At 37.9% G+C, this 24,172-nt stretch overlaps 1 protein-coding gene across 5 annotated transcripts in view; it reads left to right on the top strand.

Annotated features, from left to right (window-relative positions):
- The window catches only part of SUGCT (succinyl-CoA:glutarate-CoA transferase), a 389,221-nt gene that overhangs the window by 48,929 nt on the left and 316,120 nt on the right, over positions 1–24,172 (top strand). For all 5 annotated transcript variants that reach the window (XR_005555979.1, XM_039336722.1, XM_039336725.1 and 2 more), the window contains 2 exons: positions 5,752–5,843; positions 16,820–16,963. Coding sequence is in view for 4 of the 5 variants with exons in the window: in XM_039336722.1 (XP_039192656.1) it covers positions 5,752–5,843; positions 16,820–16,963 (236 nt within the window). In the remaining variant the exon portion in view is untranslated. The remainder of the gene's footprint in view (positions 1–5,751; positions 5,844–16,819; positions 16,964–24,172) is intronic.

Raw genomic sequence — 24,172 nt, 5'->3', positions numbered from 1 at the left:
CAGCTTCACCCCCCAGCTTCAGCTCACTAGCTATTTTGAAGCACTGCTTCTAAAACTGCTTGCAGACTGTTGCTGTTATTGGAGGATCTTGAGGGATGAAATTTTGGGACTCTCCCTAATCCAGGAGGGTCAAATAAACAAAAGGAAGCCTGTTCCTTCTGTTGTTAAGCTGGAAAAATTACAGTCCAGAGAGAGGGAATTCTCTGAGTGTGTCAGCTGCTGGCCAAGTCTTCACTAGAAATGAAAATACCAGAGGTAAGAAAGTTGGAGTAGAGAATGCCATTCCTTTGCTGGGCTGTTGCAGGATCAGTGTAAATTGGCACAATTTCTTCTTAGTTTTCCAAATGCCAGTGAAACGCAACAGGGCTTTTGGTCCCTTACAGTCTTTAGCTCCGTTGAACTATGCTGGGTTTTGGGAGTTAAAGATTCCTAGGATTCTTTAAATTCTTTAGCTCGCTGAATTCCAGTGTAATGCTCAACCCCTTTAAAACAAAGAAGGTAATTTGTTGAGTTACTCTTCTAAGCACATGCTAGAAATAAAATCCTGCAGACCAAATTTTATAAACTGATCTGCCTGTGCTGACTCTGAGAAAAATGAAGCTATTTTGCCCAGTACAGGGTGCTCAGGTTTCAAAACAGGCTGAACGGAAGGCTTCTGGAATTCTCCTACATGGCCTCCTCCTTCCCAGCTTCTGTAGATCTTTAGAAAGTTAAGTATGGCACTGGGAGAAATGGAAAATTTATTTGAAATCGGGTGGGGGCAAAGCCCAGTGGAAATCTGGCAGGGCAAGATGGGGGAAGGGGGGGAAATAGAAAAACAGGCGTGTTATAGCATCTCTGCAAAGTTAAGAATTTTACAGAACCAACCTGGTCGTTTATAAGGATGAATGACTGGGTGACCTCTGTAGAATTCGTAACTTTGAAACAGGGTCGCATATAGTTTTTGGACAATATGTTGTAACTTTGAATGATCATTAAATGATCTGTTATACTTCGAGGATTATCTGCACTGCATGTGTTCCAAAAATACTTTGTTAAAATTAGTGACAAATCACTAATTTCCAGTAATGGAATTTCAGAAATGTAAAAATATAAATATAACATTAAATTAATGCATTAAGACTCCACTACTCCTGCTCGATTGGAGCAGCATATATAAACCCCAGTAAATTGAAAAAAGAAAGAAAGAATGATGCACATGAGACCAACTATTTTCTCCCTGTTTCTCCTTCATATTTGCTGGAATATTTGCATTATTCATAACCATCACCACCCTACAACTCCCAGAGAGTACTTAAAAGTGTTTTTTTAAGTTATCCTCTGCTTCAGAAAAAATGCTAAGGGCAAAACTTAAGAAAATTAAGGAAAATTGAGAGATGATTCTTTTGAAATCCTACTTTATACTGTTGTATAAAGCTCCAGCATCTACCTCTACCATAATGGTTGAAAATTACATGTGTGCTTTCTTGAAGTTTTGAAATGGGAAAAGGCAAAAATTGTAAAGAAAAATACTGTAAGAAAAGGGCAAAGATGCCCTTAAATTGAGCTTAGCTCGTAGTGACTACATGGACCTAGGCACATACATTCAGTTTTCTTAACAATTGTAGAGAAGAGTCTTGCCATTACCATGTTATGGTCTGTTTGGTAAAAATAATTTTTTAAAAATTGAGAATCTCATCTTCCACATCTCTTTGAAAAGCAATAAAAAACTGAAAATTCTGGCTTTGCCAAAGTATATGACATGCATCATTGCATCATTGACTAAACCCTTGTGACACTTCAGATATATTCTAAAAGCCAAAAAAATATTGTGCATCACTTGGATTAGGGTAGATGAAATACTGAAGAGCAAATACTTAAAAACATAACCTTTGCCTAGACCAAGACAATTGTTTTATAAAAATATTTATCCAAATACGAACTAGTTACATTTCAAGTCTTTGGGACCAGAGTCAAAGCAGAGCTGTTCATCCTACATATTTCTTTTCATTAATGATTACTTTTATGTTCAAACTGCCTAGATCCAGCATAACATTCTTGCTGTTTTCTGAATGGTTTCGATATTCTATCTGCCTATTTTGCTTACAGTTTGGCTCAGAAAATAATGAAGTAGTATTACTGTAATCTGTAATTTAGAAGTAATATTACTGTAATCTGGTTTAAGTTTATTATATTTAGTTTCTCAGATAAGCACTGAGAAATGAACTTTTATGGATATTTAATATGGTCTGGTTTAATTGGAACCAGACCAAATTGGAACAAAGAAAATGGTCTTCCTACTATACTCTGAAAAGTAACCTTTGTATGAACAATTGCTATTCCCATGAAATGTAGATGATATACAGTATGTATAGATTTTACAAGAAGGATGAAGCTCTAGAGCAGGGGTGTCAAACTGCCAGCCTGGGGCTGGTTGCATCATACGAAGGCCGGACCCACACCAGCTCTGGCAATATAAAAAAAGTCGCGACACGTCACGTGACACCTGTGTTCTAGAGATTTTGTGGTATCACATGGTGAGGTCCAGTGCAAAAATATAATTTCAGATATTTTATGATTCCTAGCGTATAGTGCTAGCAAAAGTAGGGAAGCAAGAGTAAATGTAGCTCCAAAGGAGTAAATCTACAGATCTTTACAGAAACAAATTGGCTTAAAGCAAACAAGTATTTTCAGTTTTGAAATAAGGTGAAAGACATATGTAGAGAGTTATTCATAACAACTTTCTAAAAAAGAAAATAAGTAATTAGAATTTACCAAATAGCATATTTGATGCTTTTAATCTTTGTAGCTTGTCTTGCAGATTTAGTGTGAACTCCTGCAACTGATATTACCCCCACCCCCACCCCCCACCCCGATCACCTTTGTAGCAGGTCTAAGCAAATAAAAGCTCTTAAATAATTTTGTATTCCATAGGAATGATATTCAACTTCATACTGATAGACGACTTTACCAATAACCCTACAAGTGTTCCTCTGATTCCTCTATTACCAAGAAGGGACTGAGTCACCCAAAATAGGGTCTTTGAATTGCTATCCATGGACACAAAATAATCCACAAAATATGGCAGAGAAAGAATTACATTTCACCTTCCTTATTGCCACAATGTAGTCATTAACACAGACTTGTACATTGCCTTGTTGAACTCGTTCTTTGTCTTCCTCCAGTGGCAGAATTATTACATTTTGGGAAGCCACCCTATTTTCAAGTAATTGGATATTTTAATTTATTTTTAAAAATGTTTTTTAGAATAACAAGTAACTATGTTATGGAATTAAATTTTCATAAGATATATCTTCGGTTCAGTAAGCTGGTTTATGTGATGCTTTTCAGTGTGCCGTGAAGTTATAATGGAATAACGTATTTGAATGAAAATATGCAAAAAAATTAGCTACCTTGAAGAATTAAGGAGCATTTCGTTTTAAATAAACTATGTGCAAACAAGACAGCATGGGAATTAAGTTGATCAAACTTTATTATTCATATTCAGCTGCTTTTGTTCGTTGTATTGATTTGTTCCTTTTCAGCTTTAAATGAAAGAGTACATCTGGTAATGTATATTGGCAGAGGGAGATGAACCAAATTCCTTTGCTGCTGAAGAGCCAACTTGCTTGACATGCAGCAGTGGATTTCAGTATAGCTGTTCTTTTTCAGGGTTACTAGAAACCAAATGTTCTTTGATATTTCTGATAATAAGCAAAATCAGTGTCTGATGCCTCTGTATCAGGGCTGACCTGAGAAGCAACCGAGAATTCCATTTTTATTATGCTTTCAGGAATTGTATAGATACATTTTTATTTCCTAACAAAAGTTACAGAAAATAGTTGGTGTCAGATTTGTATTTCAAAGTTGCAATTGAGTCATTTGCATTGTCAGATATTTGTAAAGTTGTCTGAGTAGGTTGATAATTTTGTACACCAAATTACACGTCTTGCTTTTTAAAATATCATCTATATCATTTTTATCCTTAATATCAATTCAGTTTACAAATCACTTTTTTTCTGTAGAGACTTTTCAAAGGCTTCCCTAATTATAAACTCGATCTCAGGTTTAAACATCTTTATGGTCAAAAATATATTTTTATTCATTTATTTATTATTATTATTTGACCAATCAGTGTTCATAAAAATCAGAGAATTTCAACCACCCACAACAAAGCAACCCAGAGCTACACATTATAGAGATAATGAAAATGAATTGCTACTTTCTATCTGTATACTTCTCCATCAAATTTAAGAAGAAAAAATACTTCACACTTCCTCATTTTAGCTTGCATCCAGCAACCCTTTTCCTTGTCGTTTAACAATCAAGAAATCTCAAAAATGGCACAGAGCTTCAAAAAGGAGTAATAGGCTGTGATTAAAGAGAGCCTCTTTTACCTAGTAAAGATAATAGTCTCGTAAGTTGATTAAGAAAAGACAGGCACAACTTATTGTACATTTGAAAAATAAATTCCAAAGTGGCTGTTTTTCCAATGACAAGTGATTACAGCCTCCCCCCCACCAGGTTTTGGCTCACCAACTGCTTCGAAGTATAGCTCCTGAAGCTACTTGCAGAGGGAGGATCTTGTGAGATGATTGTAGGACTCTCCCTAGCCCAGGAGAGTCATGTAAAGAAAAGAAAAGCCTGTCCCTTCTGTAAGTAAGTAGAAAAAAATGACAGTCCAAAGAGAAATTCTCTTTGGCCATGTGAGTTGTTGGCCATATTCACAGGAAGTCTGCTCATACTGTGTTTTTGAGAGTATTTTAAAATGAAAAGTGGATTGAAATATAAGTTCATTAAATAAATGTATTTATTTGATTGATTCTACAATTAAGATGTGCTAATTTCTTAGTACTGATTTTTTTTGTGTATTTGCAAAGACATACACATTTAGCAAAGTTCATAACTAAAACAATGGCATATGAAGTTCCACAGAAGATGAAATTGAAGAGAGTGTCACAAGTCCTTTGGAGGGTTGGAGAATAAGGCAAAGCCTTAGGAGTTGTATAAATCAGCCTTGTCTGGAGAAATAATGCTGAGGTCATTCCTTATATCTAGAGAATTGACATCTGACTTCAGCCAAGAAGCCAGGCATTGATAAGTCACAAGGAACCCTCTTTTGCAGTTTATTGAACAGTCATCTGATGTTATCTGAAGCAAGGAATAGTGCTAATGTGCACTATACTTCCAATTCAGTAAAAAATTTGCTATGTTTTCATTTTTTAGAGTAAAGTTGTGGTATGATCAATTTGTCTAGGCAAATAAATGTAATTGTTATATGAGCTTGTGTTGTGCATTAATTCAGTGACCATAAAAAAAATTAAAAGCCAGCTGTTGGAATTTAGTAGTGGAATTTACACAATTTTCAGATACCTTACACCAGACATGTCGAACTCATGACGTCACATGATGTTGCGTGACATATCGGAGCTCTTTCTCCATTGCCGGCAGTGGGGTGGGTGCGGTTTCCTTGAGATGCATTCGGCCCATGGGCCGGCAGTTTGACACCCCTGCCTTAGACTTTACCTGTTGCTAATTCTTATGCTATTTTGCTGTGTTTGCTGACTGCTTTACAGATGAAATTATATACAGATCTAGTGTACATTCTGTTCTGATTAATACAGAAGAAAAAGCATGTGATCTATATAGCTTGAATATTTATAACTGAGATAGCATAATGCTTCTATTTAGTTGCCGCAGAGTTCACTGCTACGGGTAGCATGTTTACCTTCTCTCTCTCCCCCCCCCTCTCTCTCTTTTGCAATTTTTAAGGCTATGGTCAGACTGGTCCAAAATTTCAACAAGCAGGTTATGACTCAGTTGCAGCTGCTGTTTCTGGACTTTTGCATATCACAGGGCCTGAGGTATGTTTCTGCAAGTAAAATAAAATCCTGTTGTTAAAATTGAAAATTTCATTAGTATATATCATAAGCCATATAGTAATGAGCAGAATTAATAAAGTTAGGAAATAAAAATGAGTGGAAAGAATATACAATAAATATATAAGTACAAATAATCTCAGGTGGTTTGAATTACATAGCTTGTAATTGTTGCATTGCTTTCAGATTATCAACGATTTGTAAGATTTTGATACTAAGAAAAAATGCTTTCTTGGCCGTAAGAATTATTGCCAACTTGTTCTTATAATCATTTGATTCCTGTATATTCAGAGCAACTATATTTGTTAGCCAGTTTGAAATTAATTAATTAATTAATTACAGCATATGATATATTCACTACCTTTTTCTAACAGAAGAAAAATAAGATCAAATAAGGACACGAGATAGTAAAAACAATACACTTCTAAATACAGGTAGTCCTAAAAGTATATCCCTAATGCAGTCGACTCTTAGGGTTGTAAGTCAAAACTGTCGTAACATGAATTGGCCTCATTTTTGTTCTACAGGCAATCTACAGTAGTACATATTAATCCTCAAAGCAAAAATAAACAAACACAGTAGTGTAGAATGCAAAGGAACTTTACAGTATTACTTTGCTTTCTGTAGATACTGGCCAGTATTTCTGCAAGCAATTCTAAGGTGAAACCAAACAAGCACAGTAATGAAAACACTTAATTTTTTGTAACTCCTTACAAACAAGCATAGTAGTTTATAAAATACTTACCAAAAAGCAGAGTACCGTATATTCCGGCGTATAAGACGACTTTCTAAACACTTAAAATCTTCGCAAAAGTGGGGGGTCGTCTTATACGCCGGAAAAATATTACTCAGCAAGTTTTCTCTTCCCCCCCCCTCTCTCTCACTCAAAAAGAGTCCTAGGGTTATTATTAAAACCAGCCGATCAACTAAAGATATCTCTGAGAGTACGATAGGCATTATCTGGCTGTTGTGACGGTAAGATTTCCTGGAGGTTTAATCCCCATTCTATAATGCTACATTGCAAACCGTCTCCTCTCTTCTTCCCTCCCTTTTGCATCCCAATTCCTTGCCCACCCCTCCAGAACTGCGGATTGGTAGTGGCCATCCCCTGATTAATTCATTCAAAGGAAGTAGAAAGGGATGGCCCATGTAATGGGGAAGGGGGGAAAAGAATTGTAGGGTGGTTTTTTTATATAATGAAAACAAACCTAAGCATCTGCGTCCATTCGAGGCACTTGTCAGTGCTTCTTCATGCAAGCTTTTCAGCGTTTACCTCTCACTGCCGGTGAGAGTAGCTTGGGGGAGGCGGAGCTTATGGGTCTGGAAGGGGAGGGGTGTCAGCTAAATTACTCTCGGAGTTAAGAAGCAGGAATGGAGTGGGGACAGAAAACAGCTACACAATCCTTTTGCCCGAGCTTATGCAAGCAGTTTCTCCCCCCCCTGCCTAAATAAACTTGCATGGTGCATTTGTGGGGTTATTTATGACAGATCCTGGCTGGTCAATCTGGCTCCCATCTATAAGTACTGTAGTGCACTGAGTTTTAATAACAAATTAAAAGGAAAGCATTTACTCCCCCCCCATTACCTGAAAAGGGGGCAACTTATCACATTTGTGGAAATGCAAGTTTTCGAAGGGCGAATGCCTTTCTTACTCGGTTTATTAACTGCTTCCTTTCCTTCTTCCCTAAACATTCTGGCTGTCGCCAATTTCATTCTTGGTAGTGTTGCTTTAAAAAAACTGCTGAGAAGTCCTTTTGCAGGCAGGGCAATTTTCATCAAGGTGTGTGTGCGATTGACAAGGCAGAGCCTTTGACAAACAGGCAGGCTTTCTGCTCACTCAGCTTGGAGAGGCTGTGGAGTATTCGCAGGGTGGAAGACTGAGAGGAGGAGATCCCTGTGTGCAGCCTGTTTGCTCCAAGCCAAAGCTTGCTACTGGGGGGAGGGCAATGGAAGGGACCCAGGGAGTCACACGCATGCCTACATGTGCACTCACACACCCTGAGCTACTCATTTGGACTTACAGGTGGCCAATGAGAACTCAGAAACTGTGCTCCCTTTCCCCCTCCCTCATGGAATTAGCTTGTCCATTTTTTCCCTAGGGCCTCTACAGGAGTAGGCAACCTTGGCTCTTTTATGACTCATGGACTTCAACTCCCAGAATTCCTGAGCCAGCATAGCTGGCTCAGGAATTCTGGAAGTTGAAGTCCATGAGTCATAAAAGAGCCAAGGTTGCCTACCCCTGGCCTATACGATGACAGGAAGGGTTGGGCAGGCAGGGAGAGCTGATCCACCCAATCCAAGCAGGCTTTGTATACAACAACCAGCTAAGGTTCATCGCTTGCTGTGATTGGCTGGTTGTTGTATACTGGGTACATACAGTACAGCACCAGTATCTGTACCAGTTCATACAGTACAGCACCAATACATACAGTACAGTATACAAATGTCCAATAGTCAAGACCCTATCATGGCTCCACCAGCAAGAAGAAGGAAATATGAAGCCAGTTTCAAACTTAAAGTTGTAAACTTTGCCATGGAACATAATAACTGCGCTGCTGCAAGACAATATGGAGTAACAGAAAAGATGGTTCGGGACTGGAAGGCAAATGAAAAAGCATTAAAGAGTATGCCAAGGGGTAAGTGTGCATTAAGAAGAGGCACCCCACATTGGCCAGAAATTGAAAAACATGTAGCAGACATGGTGAATGAGCATCGCCAAAACGGTTATGTAGTGACACGAAATAAAATACGTTTGTTTGCACTTCAGTGGGCAAAATCTAACCCAGATCACAGCAACAGATTTAAGGCCACTGCATCCTGGTGTACTAGATTCTTGGAAAGGCATAATATGGTACTGAGGCAAAAGACGAAAATTGCACAAAAATTACCTGCAGATCTTGATAGCAAAGTAATTAGTTTCCATCAATACATAATACAACAGCGCATTAAACATGGCTATGCATTAAGTAGTATTGGAAATATGGATGAAACTCCAATGAATTTTGATATGGTTGGAAATAAAACTGTCCATCAGAAAGGTGAAAAAACAATTTTAATTAAAACAACAGGACATGAGAAGTCCAGTTTTACAGTGGTACTAGGATGCACAGATGATGGTGCCAAACTGAGACCAATGATTATTTTTAAAAGAAAAACAATGCCGAAACTCAAGTTCCCTGTTGGTTGTTTTGTACATGTGAATGAAAAAGGCTGGCTGGATGAAGAAGGGGTAGAGCTATGGCTTGATAATGTATGGAGCAGGCGACCAGGTGGACTTATTCAAAAACGTAGTCTACTGGTGTGGGATATGTTCAGGGCTCATTTAACTCCCAGCACCAAGCAAAAGCTTGCAAGACTAAACACAGATGTGGCAGTTATTCCTGCAGGATTAACATCGTTAGTACAGCCACTGGATGTATGCCTAAACAAGCCAGTTAAAGATCGCATTCGAGAACAGTGGAATGAATGGATGGTTAGTGGCGAAAAGTCATTCACAAAAGGAGGAAACATGCGTGCTCCACAATTGGATGTTTTGTGCAAGTTTGTCATAAAAGCCTGGAATGATATTGATGCAGAAACAATAATCAAGTCTTTCAAGAAGTGTGGCATATCAAATTCATTAGATGGTATGGAGGACGACTACTTGTGGCAAGATGAAGAGGAAGCCGAAGCTGAGACCACACCATCTGATACGGAATTCGATCCATACGATGACTGCCTTGCAAATGTATCACAAGATGTCATTGATATTTTTATGATATCAGATGATGAACAGGATGATTTTAAAGGCTTTTAAAGGGAAAGTATCATGCCAGCAAAACCTATAAAAATAGCTTGCAGTTATGATGGGCGTTGCTGACTCGCCAGGGACTTGCCCGGCACTTGCTCTCTCTATTGTTTGTTATCTTCCTCCTATCATCATCAGTTCCAGTTTGGTTGACAGCTTAGAAAACAAATAGCATGGCAGCTCCCATGGGTTTATTGTCTGATCCTTCCTTTCAGCTTTAGAGTGAATTAGGAAAAGTTTAATCACTTGCACTGTTTTATGTTTACATGTTTGATGACAAACAGCCTTATGTTTATAAGTGACAGTTTTCCTGCTAAGTACCTTTATGCCATAAGCATTTGAATTAAAATTACCATATTGAAATCAAATCTGATGTTTTTTAATTTTTATTTGGTGTGCGTTGAAAGAGGGGTAGTCTTATACGGCGAGTATAGCCCAAACTCTATATTTTAACTGGAAAAGTTGGGGGTCGTCTTATACGCCCAGTCGTCTTATACGCCGGAATATACGGTATTATAATGAAAAATCATATTTTAAAGTACTTACAAGATAACTACAGTATTCCTGTCATCAAAGTAACAGCAATGAAAGAAGCAACAAAAGCAGCCATGAGAGATTCATTCCTCTAGTCCTTTCCCCAGTAGCAATGGAAAAAAAAAAAAAAAAGCATACCAGCTCAAGGACTAACTGTACAGGCCAGGTGAATCATCTGTGCCAAAAGCCTATTGCAATAGGATTATCTTAGCTGTTTTGCCAAATGCAAACAAGTGGGAGCATCTAGTACATCTAGGGATAAAGTATTTCATAATATAGGGCTTCCACAGGAAAAGAACACTTCTGTACTTCCTCAATTTATATTTTATATGAGATAGAGACATAAAATAGTTTGTTTTGGAACAAACTCACAGGGTGCATTGATTCTGACCAGGAGAGAAACATCTTGTAAGTCAGTGGTTCTTAACCTTTTTAATGCCGCGACCCCCAACCGGTCATAAGTCGAGGACTACTCAACTGGTGCAGCACCGTTTGCAGAATGGGACTTTTGGCGGCTCAGCAGGGCAGAGACAGCCTGGACAATTCCTATTGGCTTTTGAAAGCCAATAGAATTAGACTGTATTCAAGAGAGTCTATTCTATTGGCTTTCAAAAGCCAATAGAATAAAAGGGAGTAGCACAGCTAAGGAAAAGGGGGAAAAATGGCGGACTGCGTTGTTTGGCGACCCCTGTGAAATGGTCGTTCGACCCCAAATGAGGTCCAGACCCACAGGTTGAGAACCGCTGTTGTAAGTAAATAAATGCCATACTTTTAGAATTTAAGATTAAAACAGTACTTTGAATCGAGCCCATCAGCTTATGGGTAACCAAAGTAGTATTTTCAGCATAACATTATAAAATCTATTTTCTCCTGTTAGTAGTAGAATGCAGTATTTTAGCTAATTGCATCTTCATTATCTTCAAGTGTATTTCACATTCTAAAATGTGTTGTAGTAGCCTAATAATAATGAGGACACAAGTCTGTTTTTATCCCTTTTCTTTCAGTTATTGTAAATAACTCTGTCACTAAAATAGGGTGAATGTGTGGCTGCTATAGGTATCAGCATAAATATTTGGGAGTACTTGCAGGTCCTGTATTGGAGGTTCTAAACCTAGAGAATAGTTGTAATGAATTATGTAAGCTACAATTGTATTTCTCTTTACCCCAAAATTCATTCTTAAGTAAGCCATATATCTCAATATGCCATTTGCAGGACAAAGACAATAAGAGTTTGTTTTGTATATCAAAATCTCTTCAGCTTGTTTTTAAAAAGAAAAATATATCTATAAAGTTGAATTTAAATGTGATGATCAGACATTCTGATCTTTCTAATTTTATATATTTCTCCCTCTCTCTGATTTGATTGCAAATAGCTTGATAAATGTTTTTAAACCTACTTATTTTCTGTTGAACGGATTGCTGGGAATAATTTAGGGTTTGCAATATGATATGGAATGCTGAAAAATAGAAAAATGTTACTTTTAGATAAATGTATAAAACCCAATCTGTTCATAAATTAAAAGATATTTAGAAAGCAAAGAAAGGCATGGTAAAATATTGTGTAGTATAAGATGGAGACTTACAGTTCTCAGATATTTTTAAACTCTTTCATTGTTGGCTTTATCATTTGGAGCTTCCAGAACATGTAATTCAAAAACAACTGAAGGATCACATATTTATTATACCTATACTAACAAAATTATCATTAAAAGCTAATCGTGAAAATAACATATAAGAGAATAAACATTTCTTTTGGGACAACAATAGTTCAACTTAAAGACTTTGAGCTTATCAGCTACAAAGCTGACAGCTCTGGTTTGAGATCTGAGCACTGCACGGCAGGGTGAGATCCAATTACTCGCCCCAGCTTCTGCCAGCTTAGCAGTTAGAAAGCATGCAAATGTATAGGTACCATTTTGGTGGGAAGCTAAGTCATGCTGTCTACATAACCATGGAAGTGTCTTCGAACATCACTAGCTCCCTCAGCTAAGAAACAAAGATAAGCATCACTTCCTGGAGTTAAATATGACTGGACAGGGAAAACCTTTACTTTATATTTCTTTTAATTTCTAAGTATATTATGCATTGTAATTGTAAACTTTCCAGTATGGGGAATTGGCTATTATGAAAAAATTTAAATCTTTATTCAGACATGTCAAACTTGCGATGTCACATGATGTGGTGCAACATATCAGGACGGCAATGAAGTGGGCACGGCTTCCGGATGATGCGTCTGGCCCATGGGCCGGCAGTTTGACACCCCTGAGCTAGATCATTCTGTAAGGTGAAGATATGGGAAACAGTCTGTTGACCTACAGTTTAGTCTCTCAGATAGAGATGCTAGCTTACATATAGTACATATATGGATTAAAATTGATTGCATTTGTGGCATGCTAGCCAAAATGTTTAAAAGTGGACTGGTACATTCCTTATCATTATTAGGGAATTCTGCAGAGGATGACTAAAGCTGAACCTTCCCTAACTTAGTAAAGTCTTATTGGCCAAATCCTTGATAGGTGGTGAAGATTATGGTCTGCAAGTCAGTGTATGAAAAATTGCAATTTGAAGTGTAAGATTAATACATTATAAAAAGTATGAATTAATGACACCATATAACCACAATTTGCAATCTAGTGTCAGCTTCATATTGACTTCCTTTGTTGGAAGCCAACTGTGAAGGTGACAAAGAATGATCATACAGTATAACATGGGATGCTATGACCATTGTAAATGGATAATGATTATCAAGTGCCCAAATTGTGATCATGTGACTATGGGAACATTGCAATGGCCAGAATTTTGAATATTAGTTGTAATTCTACTTTTTCGGGATCATTGTAAATTTGAATAGAAGCTGAACAAAGCAGTAATTAACTTAGAACTTCCTCTAGTCAATCGGTGACATAAATGAATGGGAATGAGATGATATTACCAAACAAGTGACTGGACCATTCAGACATTCAAGAATAAATGAAAACATGACTGGTATTTAGAAATAAATCTGTTTCATATAAACAATGAAAAATAAGATTATTCTTATTTACACTTGGTAGAAAAATGCATATAAATCTAAATGCATGATAAATTTACTTGTTTGAGAGGAATATTGAATATTTGAGAGAAATATTGAATAAATATTCTCAGTGTAGGAATGCCAATTGTTGCTCATTTAAAGATTGGATCTTGGGAAAAAGTGGAAGAAAAGGAAAAAGGAAACATAAGCTAGGGTAAAAGTATAGCAATTATAAGAAAAGAAGTATGAGTGTGGTACGAAAAGTAATATGACTGGAAAGTGAACATAAAATACTTGTGCAACTTGGAACAGAGTAAATACAACTATGGTTGCAGAGTGCTGCAAAATATGATGAATTATGCTAATGGAAGCTTGATAAAAAGAATTCTTAATAATAAAATAGGTGACAAATGAGCAAAAAGTGAACTTTTGTACTCAAAGGAAGCTGTATTTGGATTGACTCTCAATATTAGAAGCCAATGCCAAATAGATTGTATGATACAATGAGGAATCAAGACCAAGATAATTCTATTTGATAAGAAAAACAGATTGAAAAGTTGTGAATTGTATATAAATGGCAAAAAGTGGAGCAAATAAATGAATGTATATATTTTAACAGAATGTCTATTAAAAGTGGAAAAATAGAATGAGAAGTGTTAAGATGTATAAATGCTCATAGAAAGGTAGTAGTTAATATCTATCCTTTTATGAGAATGACTGTCAGTTGAAAATGGCTACATATAAGAGTGGACTTCAGGCCACTTAAATAAATGGAAGTGAGCATTAAATATATTAGGAGGAACATAGAAGTACATTGAATGAAAGTATGTACAGTAAAAAAGGGGATAAGGTCAAGCATAAACAAGTGCTGAGTGAATGTTAATTGAAAACAAACATGAGCAACCAGTACAAAAAAAAGTTTGTTGAGCTTGTTGAAATAATAAATGAAGATTGCAAAACAACTATATCAAGTAACAGTTAACAAGTTGTAAGGAAAGGGAAAATGAAGAATGTTGTGGTTGGACGGAGTTAAAGGATCTTTGAAAAGAAAGGTGAGAATTTACAAAAGAAAAGAAAGTATATTAAACAATGTATGGATGTAATGGTCAAAGCTAATTGCAACAGCAGAAAGATATAGTTAATGGCATAGGTGAAAAGTAATTTTAGCTATTCTTTCATTATCTAATGTCTTAAGTTTCTTTGGTTTACTATTACTCTATTTCTGTGCTTTGCATATCATTGCTTACCCTGAAAGGAATAATATGATGGATGTGTATGTGTATATGTTGCACATGGACATTTCATTTAGTTATATATTTGCCTGCAAAGCTTTGATCTCTAGCCAACACATTTGGATAAAGATTAAAGCCAAAGCGGTAGGGTCTGTATTGCCTGAGTAAGAAAAATGGTGGCACATTTAGTGAATAAATAATTCAAGAGAAAATTACTAACAGTATCCAGATCTGTTCCACTCCCCATCCAATTCTTTTTAAATGTGTTACAATTACAAAAATATAATTTTATTACATAAGATTATTATCATTCAGTGGTTAATTCAGTATTAATTTATGTGGTTTCAAATATTTACATAGCATATTTTTAATGGATTATTAATCTTGCTTAATTATTATATCCAATACAAGTGAATTAAATTCTTTTGTCTGACACTTGGTCCTTTAGAATAAGTAAGAATGCTTCCCAAATGTGCCTGAATGCTGGAAGCAATTTTCAATAATCCTAAGTGACTGTTTCGTTAGCAGAGAGGACTGAAATTAATAAGAAATTGGCTTCTGAACTAACATGCTAGATAATGAGTTGGGTGTTAGATGATGGCATTAAATGTAGGCAGCCTTTTCTGCAATATATTTGGTTTAATCTCATGGTTCTTATGTCTAATGAACCTTGAATAATATGCTTCATTTACTGTGCAATTTTATTTATGCTTGCTTAGACGTAATCCATACTTTCAGTGGGATTTACTCTCAGGATTGAAACCATGCAGATAGTCAATGCCTTTTTATTTATTTTTTGCATCTTTCTGCTATCTTTCATCTTTTCATTATAGAACAGGATTTATAAACTCTATTTGTTGTTATGTACTATCCCATATAGACAAATTATTATGATTTAAGAGATGTTTCCTGCAAATATCCCATTGAAGAAAGTATTCTATGTGATTTGAGTATTATTTATTTCCTACTGAAATATGAATTTCAGATGATTCAAACAGAGCATTATTATTCAAAAATATATTTCCAAGCACATCACTGATAAGTTTCACAAAGTTTGAGAATATGACAATTCTTTTGCAATTGTGCTGAAGCTTGCATAATACTTATGCTTGGAAACTGATATCAGCAGTCTTTGGAGAGATTTTAGTGCTGATATCAGCCTTGGATCACTTATATTTATTTCTGGTCCAGCTTGTCAAGTGGCAGATACAACAGGTTTTTATTTTTTCATGTGAACTGATTTAGCATCATGCTGAATATTCAGAATGACTGATGAAGGATGGGGAGGACAGGTAGTATAGTTTTCTGGGCTGGTTTCTATACTTTGTACTAACTTCCAATGAAAAAAATATCATAGAGTCCCAAGTAGGAAGGAGCCAAAAATGTAATCTCACCTCTTGTCCAATTTGGTTCTCTGTAGTCAACTGAGATATTCTGGATTGGCTAATATTAAAAGGATTAGCGATTATAAGTCCATAGTGCAATAGGTTTGATAATCCAAAGAATATGAAATAAATGAAAAGTGCAAATAGCAATAGCAGTAGCACTTAAACTTATATACCGCTTCACAGTGCTTTATATCCCTCTCTAAGCAGTTTACAGAGTCAGCATGTTGCCCCCAACAATCTGGGTCCTCATTTTACCGACCTCAAAAGGATGGAAGGCTGAGTCAACCTTAAGCCAGTGAGACTTGAACTGCTGGCAATGGGCAGTCAGCAGAATTAGCTTGCAATATTGCATTCTAACCACTGCGCCACCACAGCTCTTCTTAATCTTAAGTATATTGTTTTTTGTAGAGATATCTTCCCCATTTCCCAGAAGATAAACAATTCTGGAATGAAGAAATAGACATTCTGTTTCAGATACAATAGACGCATAGAAGATAATGTATGCTTAATCTTTCTTGATCCTTCTTCATTCGTATCCTAAAATACCTGCAAACATAGATGATTTTTTTCCCCTGCAAATATCCAGCCAGAGAAGGAATATTATGTAACTTTGATGGTTGCTTCTGGAATCTTGAAATGTGAATCAGATAATGCATGCATTTCTTTGCCTAAACTGATATTACTGTATTGTTTATCTAAGCAAAGATATCATCTTAACAGCTAGTGCACGCATACTGAGACTTACCCTTCATAATAGAGTGGTTTATTTAAATTGCTTCAGCTTTTTTCAACTATTTTAAGTTATTGAAACGGTTAAACAGCTAGTTTAGCAAATGTATATAATTGCCCATATCATTGAATATGAAGCTATGAAGTTCTAAAGAAGTTTCATAGTTAAATGTTGTAAGAAGTGTTGTTTGATTTGTAGCTTACAGAAAAAAACATTTTGGGAGTGACACAGGTATGATATATCAGTTTTATCATCCTGATATTTTTTTTTTTTTTAGGGTGGTGAGCCAGTTAGGCCAGGCGTAGCTATGACTGACCTTGCTACAGGTTTATATGCATATGGAGCAATTATGGCTGCACTTCTCCAACGACATAAAACAGGGAAAGGAATGCATTTGGATTGCAATCTGCTTTCATCTCAGGTAAAGATTTACTCAGTGATTGAATAATAATAAACATATTTTGAATGGTTTTTGTCACATATTAACTTCACTCCATCTTAAAGGTTATTTTATGTATAGGTAGTCTTTAAGACCATTTGTTCAACAAATGTGCAAAGTTACAACAATGCTGAAAAAAGTGATTTATGATGGATCCTCACACTTATGATTGTCACTGCATTTGCACAATCACATGATCAAAATTTCCGGCTTGGCAACTGGCATGTATTTATGATAGTTGCAACATTCTGAACTCACCATTTGTGACCTTTCCAGGGGACTTCTGATTAAGCAAGATTGATGGGGGAAGCTTAATGACCATGTGATTCATTTAATTGGTGATACACTTTATGACCATGGCAAAAAAGGTTGTAAGATTGAACACAATTTGTTTGATGACTATATTGTTTAGTGGTAGAAGCTTTGGTCCTAGTTGTGATCATACATTGAGGATTACCTGATTTCTTCAGTCCAAAGAAGAACGCTGCCTCCATAGGAATGAAGACTTTATGGGATTAACATCTCTAAATGTTTATAATATTATCCAAATGATCATATATGAGAATTTGTCTCCTAATGATTGTCAGTCTGCTTGTCATAATAACAGTATTTAGATATCTTCGATTGTGGTAAGAAGTCTGAATTGAACCTCAAAAGAGCCATTTCGATTCAGGAAGATTGAAAATAGTAGGACAGTGAACTGGGCCTTGTGAAATCTTTGTAGGAAAGTTTGGCACATATTCCCCTCTATTCAGCTACCTATATATATTTTACTTTTATGATTCATAATAAAAGTCTGAAAAGAGCTGGCTTAATCCTAGGCTTTAAGTTTTTTGAGTTTTGAGTTTTCTGAGTCCAGTGAACTTTTCCTCAAGAATCTAGCAAGGGCCTTCATTTTTGAATGCTATATATAATTGTATAACTGTTCTCCCCCCCCGCCCCAAATTCCTATATTTTAAAGATGTCGAATCCAATTTCATACTTTTTTTAAATCTATAGGACAGGGGTGTCAAACTGCCGGCCTACGGGCCGGTTTCATCATACCGGAGCCATGCCCACCCCATTGCCGGCAATGGCGAAAAAGCTCTGATACATTGCGCGACGTCACGTGACTTCACGAGTTTGACATGTCTGCTATAGGAGTAGATAACACCGTGGTCATAGACCTATAAACTTATATTCCAAAATGAAAATTAAAGTAACTTTTTAAAAATCTAATTTGGGATATAAGAAGAGAAGGTGAATCACCAAAATATTGCCACATGTTTTGATTTTGTGAAGTTAAAGGTAATCTATAAGGAGCATTTTGAATTAAACATGTTAATTTGTAAGTTAAGATTTTTTTAAAAAAATATTGAAATAAAACAAGTAAAAACAAGGCTTTGCTCTCTAATATGTTCTGAGTTATGCATCTGAAGCTACAATAAAATATGAATTTAATATTTTATATGTTAGAAGCCAGTATACATTTGATTGACAACATAGATGTATAAAATTTCCAGCATTTTTAATTTATCTCAGCACACCCTATTGGATGCTTTCAAAAAGAAAAGCTACACTGCATGATATTCATAACAGGTTCACAATCTGCATAGTTTCATTTTATCTTAGCATAAAATATGAATCTAAGTTCTGTAGTCTCTGCTTAAACATTATATATGAAACAGCGACACTAACACCAGTAAAACAGTCTATAATTTTGCACAATACGCAAATATTACCTGTTTCTCTTAATATTAAAATAAAAACCAAATAAAGTATTCTAGAAGCAGAATCCAAAATATTGCAGACAATTCAGACTCCTGTTATTAAGGGTTTAAAAGCTCTGTTTCAGATATTAGTCAGCTTTTCATGAATCAACTAAGCTCAGACATCCTTGGATTGTTTGATTCCTTCTATCCCTTGTTATTTTCCCAATACTGCTGCTATTTTTAGAGAGCTAAAGTATGTGCTAATATAATTTCAATTTTGGTAGTTTGTTTAAAAATATCAGTCCATGAAACCTGAACTCTCTGACTTTGGTAAAGAGAATAGTAAGTAGTCAGCAAGAGTCACTACCTAGAAGCAGTGTCTTATTTGCAAGAAAATGAAATAAAAATCTCTCTTAAACATGTATCCTAAATTAAAGGATGTTGGAATACAGCATGAACTTACATCCAATTGTTCTTTGTCTATGAACTTTTTACCCTTGATACAAAATGTCTTTGAACTTTTTCCTCACTTACATGATTTATAATTGTCAATTCCAGTCTTTTTAGCTTCAACATATAAACAATAGTTTTAGATGATAATAAATAAAAAGAAATGGTTTCTGGATGTGTTTCCATTTATGAAACTGATCTGCATCTTCTATTGTGGCTTGAAAATATTTCTTGAAAGTTTTTAATATCATTCCTGCCTCTAATTGCAGCCAGTTAAGAGCAAACAAACAAGAGACTCAGGTCATTTCAAATTCTGCAAGCTGACTTAAGCAAGAAACTTTACTCTTCAGCAATTTTTATTGCACATTTTTTCTCTTTTTGCAAAAAAAAAAAAAGATTTTTGCTTTGATCAAGAGATTTACATGAGTAATCTTGGTTTCTTATTCTGCTGCTGCTCTGCTGGGGAAACTACTTAAGAACTTCAGTTTTACTATGTAATATGGAACACTGTTCTAAATATAATCAGATATACACATACCTTCCTGAATACACATTTGCATTTTGTGTGTCCAAAGAAAATCTTGGTTTGTGTGCTGTGGTCAGAATTCTTTATATTCTATGTTTTCTGATTTGGTTATTCAGTTTAACATTTATAGTATCCAGCATTTCAAACAAAGTGGCAACTCTGACAAAGGGTTTATAAAACTCTTTATTTGCAAACATCATGGCTGCAGTCTTAAAGCTAGTGGTATAAATACAGTCAAGGTGGAGCGGAAGCCACCTAGAAGTCTGAAGACCCAGGGGGCCTTAGCCAAGCTTTTAAACTTGTAAAAAAAAACTTGAATGTATCTTGCTGCAGGGCTAATACATACCCATAAAGAAACAAAGACAATTGCATAAGACAACTTAATAGTAAGTGTGGCGCAATCAGCAGAGACAGGCTGTCAGTGTCCTCACTATGACTATATGGCAGCAGAGTTGCAGAAAAATGCCTTATTGTTGGTACTTTGTCAACTAATCCTGGAAGTCTAATATTATACAAATCCTCTTTGTTGAGTCCTCGGCTTAATGGCGAATGAGCACAGAACATCTCATAGTTTCAAGAAGTCTTTATTGTAGTCTCTTCTGCTCCGTTACAGCTCTGACGCTCGCAGGCCTTTCTGCTTCCCTTAATAATGTTCCCCGGACAGAATGGCAACAATTAGGCGCACTCCATGCCTTGCGCATGCGTGCGAAGCCGGCACCAGCCAGTCTGGTCCCGGGCAGCTTGCAACTGCCCGGGACCATTGCAACGTCCCGAGCCTGCCTTTGCAGGCTCCGGACACAACACCCCTTCCTCCCCGGCTAAGACTAATAAACTATATTGATAGTTACACGTGACCTCAACACGAGCGTGGTGTGCCAACCCATGCTCCAAATGGTACCGGGCTATTATTCTGGGATTAATACCCAATGCCCGTATTTCCAATTTTCACAACAGCAGACACCCTCTCACTGTTTCTGCTTTGCCAGAAGAGTTACAAAGTCCTCAAGATACTTAGGAGATCTCTTTACTCTCTGTGACCTCCTTAGAATCTGAGAATCCCCAATTTCTTTTTGCACAGGGATGACATGAAGTTGCCCCCTCTTTCAGACCCTGGTGGTCCCCGTGGACCGTGCCCCATTGTGTGGTCTGTTTGCTTGCCCACCGGGCTCGTCAGACCAGGACTTTGTTCTCCCAATGACCTGGTTGACCTGCCTAGTTGCAGGCTCTCTGGCCCCTCTATAAGATTGCCACTGTTAGGCATCTCCGTAGATTGGCCCACACTGGACCTATCCAGGGACTGCATCCCCTCACTCCCCAGCCCCATAACGGGACTGTCTGGGCTTTCAGTATTTCCCCAAAACTCAGTTGCCCCCCCATCTGTGCCGGAAGTGCCAGAATTGGGATTTGCCTCTTCGACCACCTCCCTGTGTGAATGCCTCCTTCTGGAAACAGTAGCAGTACTGGGCCAACTAGACTGTTTGTGTGCTAGCTCTCTTGCAATGTTTGGGTTATTAGGATGCTCCCGGTTATTCTCCCTGACTGGAGTGCTGAATGGTATTGGTGAATGATGAGTATACCCCCTGTGTGACTCCCTGGCTGGAGTAGGCACTGGTGCCTGTGTGCTTTCTTATTCCCATGGATTCCTGTTTGGAACACTTGCGGAACCTTGGAATAGGCCATCTGTGGCCTCTCTGTTGGGCCCTGGCTGCTGCCAACACCCATCCCTTTGCCCATAATGGTCCCCCTCCCCCCCTGGAAAAGGCCCAGGAGTTTCCGAGGATAAGTCCAGTCTTGTACGCAGCTGGTCGATATGCTGCCGAAGGACACGACCATCATCCAATGAGACCTCGTATGACAAAGGGCCAGTAACCTTGCATACGACAGCAGGAACCCACAAATGACCAGGCCCGTAGTTACGGGTCCATACCGGGGCACCCACTTGCAGATACCTCAGTGCCATGGGTTGTGTAGCCTTAGAAGGCAGTCTGTCTGGGTGCAACCTATCAAGTCAATCTGCGCCCCCCAATGAAGTTCAGCTGGGCTTTTCCCAGTAGAAGTTGAAGGTGTGGTGCGATACGCAAGAAGAAAGTCTGCCAACCTGTGGTGCCAGTCACGATAGGTCAGTTTCTTTAAAGCATCCTTGGTGATGCGGACCATCCGTTCAGCCATACTGTTGGTGGAAGGGTGGAATGGTGCAGAGGTGGCATGACGAATCATGTTGGTCTGTAAGAAAGCTTGAAATTCGGAAGAGGTGAATTGAGGGCCATTGTCAGACACCAAAACATCTGGAAGCCCATGTGCAGCAAAAATCCCCCTCAGTACCTGAATGGTCTTGGCAGCGGTGGTTGAAGAGACAGGTACAACCTCAAGCCACTTTGAATAGTTATCAACAAGGACCAAGAAGAATTGACCCTGAAAGGGCCCAGCGTAATCGATGTGCACCCTAGACCAAGGTGACTGTTTTTCCTCCCATCTATGTACAGGAGCCTGGGGCATTTCTGGGCATGAGCGCTGACACAGGTGGCATGCGTGCACCTTAACCTCTATTTCTTTGTCTAACCCAGGCCACCACAAATGGCTGCGCGCAAGCGCCTTCATTCTTACAATGCCAGGATGGCCCTCATGAAGGGAAGCCAAGACCCTAGACCTCCTTGAGGTAGGAATAACAACTCTGCTGCCCCACAGCAGACAACCCTGAAAAGTGGATAACTCATGTTTCTTAAGCCAGAAACTCTGAAACTCAGTACCTGGACAACTCTCTGGCCATCCAGACAAAACCCAGGATAATACACGAGTGAGTGTGAGATCTGTGGCTGATTCAGCAGCCACATCCCTGGCATTTAAAGGTGACTCAGGCAGCGCCTGAATGGAAAGGATGTTGATGGCAGGGGCAGGGTCAGCCTCTACTATTTGTAAGGGTAATCTACTGAGGCCATCAGCATGGCCCATTTCTTTGCCAGGTTTGTGAACTAAAGAAAAATCATAGGCTGACAGAAAGATGGACCATCTCAGCATTCTGGGAGAGATGATATGGGGGGTTTGTTTGTTTGTAGTAAACAACCCCAACAAAGGCTTGTGGTCAGTGTATTCTGTGAAATGTCTGCCATATAAAAAATCATGGAATTTTTTAATCCCAGCAACAACAGCCAAGGCTTCCCTGTCTATCTGGGTGTAGTTTTGCTCAGCAGAAGACAATGTTCTGGAGTAATATGCTACAGGAACCTGAATTCCATTAGGTCTTAGATGGCTAAGTACTGCTCCCACCCCATAAGGGGAAGCATCACAAGCGATGCACACAGGAAGAGTTTCATTAAAATATGCAAGCACATTACTGGATGTAAGTAAGGCCTTAACCTCATTGAAGCTTGCTTCATGTGCTTGTGACCACTGCCATACTGCCTGTTTGTCCAAAAGCCTATGAAGTGGTTCAGCTACATTAGCTTTGTTAGGAATGAATGCATTATAGAAATTCAAGAGGCCCAGAAAAGCTTGTAGTTCAGCTTTGGACTTAGGCCTAGGAGCTTGCATAATAGCCTTTAATTTGGACTCAGCAGGATGAATGCCATTGGCATCTATTTTGAATCCCAGGAAATCTGTAGAAGGCACCCCAATTTTGCATTTGTCTTTTTTAAGGTTGAGGCCTGTTTTCCTGAACCGCAGCAGGACAGCCCTCAATCTCTCAGCTAAATTTTGAGTGGAGTCTCCAGCTATTAAGACATCATCAAAATAGGGGCAAACCCCTGGTATACCCGTCAAAGTATTTTCCATTACGCTTTGGAAAATTCCAGGAGCCACATTTATTCCACATTTAGTCTTTTGACTTTGAATGCCCCCCTATGTGTTACAATGGTTTGTGTTACAGCAGCAGCTTCATCAACAGGTAACTGTTGATAAGCCTATGCTAAATCTAGCTTTGCAAAAACACGCCCCCCCTTGAGGGAAGCCAGAATATGGCTGACTACAGGTACAGGATAGGCATGTTGCTGCAATGCCTTGTTTAGAGTGCATTTGTAATCTGCACAGATGCGAATATCCCCATTAGCCTTAAGAGGCGTGACTATGGGAGTTTCTCAAGGACTTGAGTCAACAGGTTCTAAGACACCTTGCTGAATCAATTTGTCCAATTCAGCATCAATTTTTCCTTTTAAAGCAAAAGGTACTCTCTTTGCTTTTACTCTGATAGGAGTGACAGTGGGGTCCAGCTTTAAGGAAACTGGGGGCCCTTTGTATGCACCGAGCTGAGGGCTGAAGACATCTGCAAATTCTTTGCAGACTTCTTGTAGACCTAATGTTTGCAAACTGTTAAGCCCTGTAACTTGTATTCCCAAGGCCTCAAACCAATTGAGTCCTATAAGACTCGTGCGCTCACCCCCAACTACCGCTCATCTAATGGACCTTCAAAATCCTTGTATTGTACATTAAGGGTGGCCTCCCCCTTAACACACACACAGTTTTGAAAGTCTGTTAAAACTATATTGGATGGCCTAAGCTGGGCCTGGAACCCACTGCTAGAGCAAATCTTTC

Source organism: Crotalus tigris, unplaced genomic scaffold (genome assembly GCF_016545835.1).
Source record: "Crotalus tigris isolate CLP2741 ecotype Arizona unplaced genomic scaffold, ASM1654583v1 scf7180000017666.379230911805:20528666, whole genome shotgun sequence".
Lineage (NCBI taxonomy): Eukaryota > Metazoa > Chordata > Lepidosauria > Squamata > Viperidae > Crotalus > Crotalus tigris.
The sequence above is the reverse complement of the archived record's forward strand: the minus strand, read 5'-3'. Positions and strand labels throughout refer to the sequence as shown.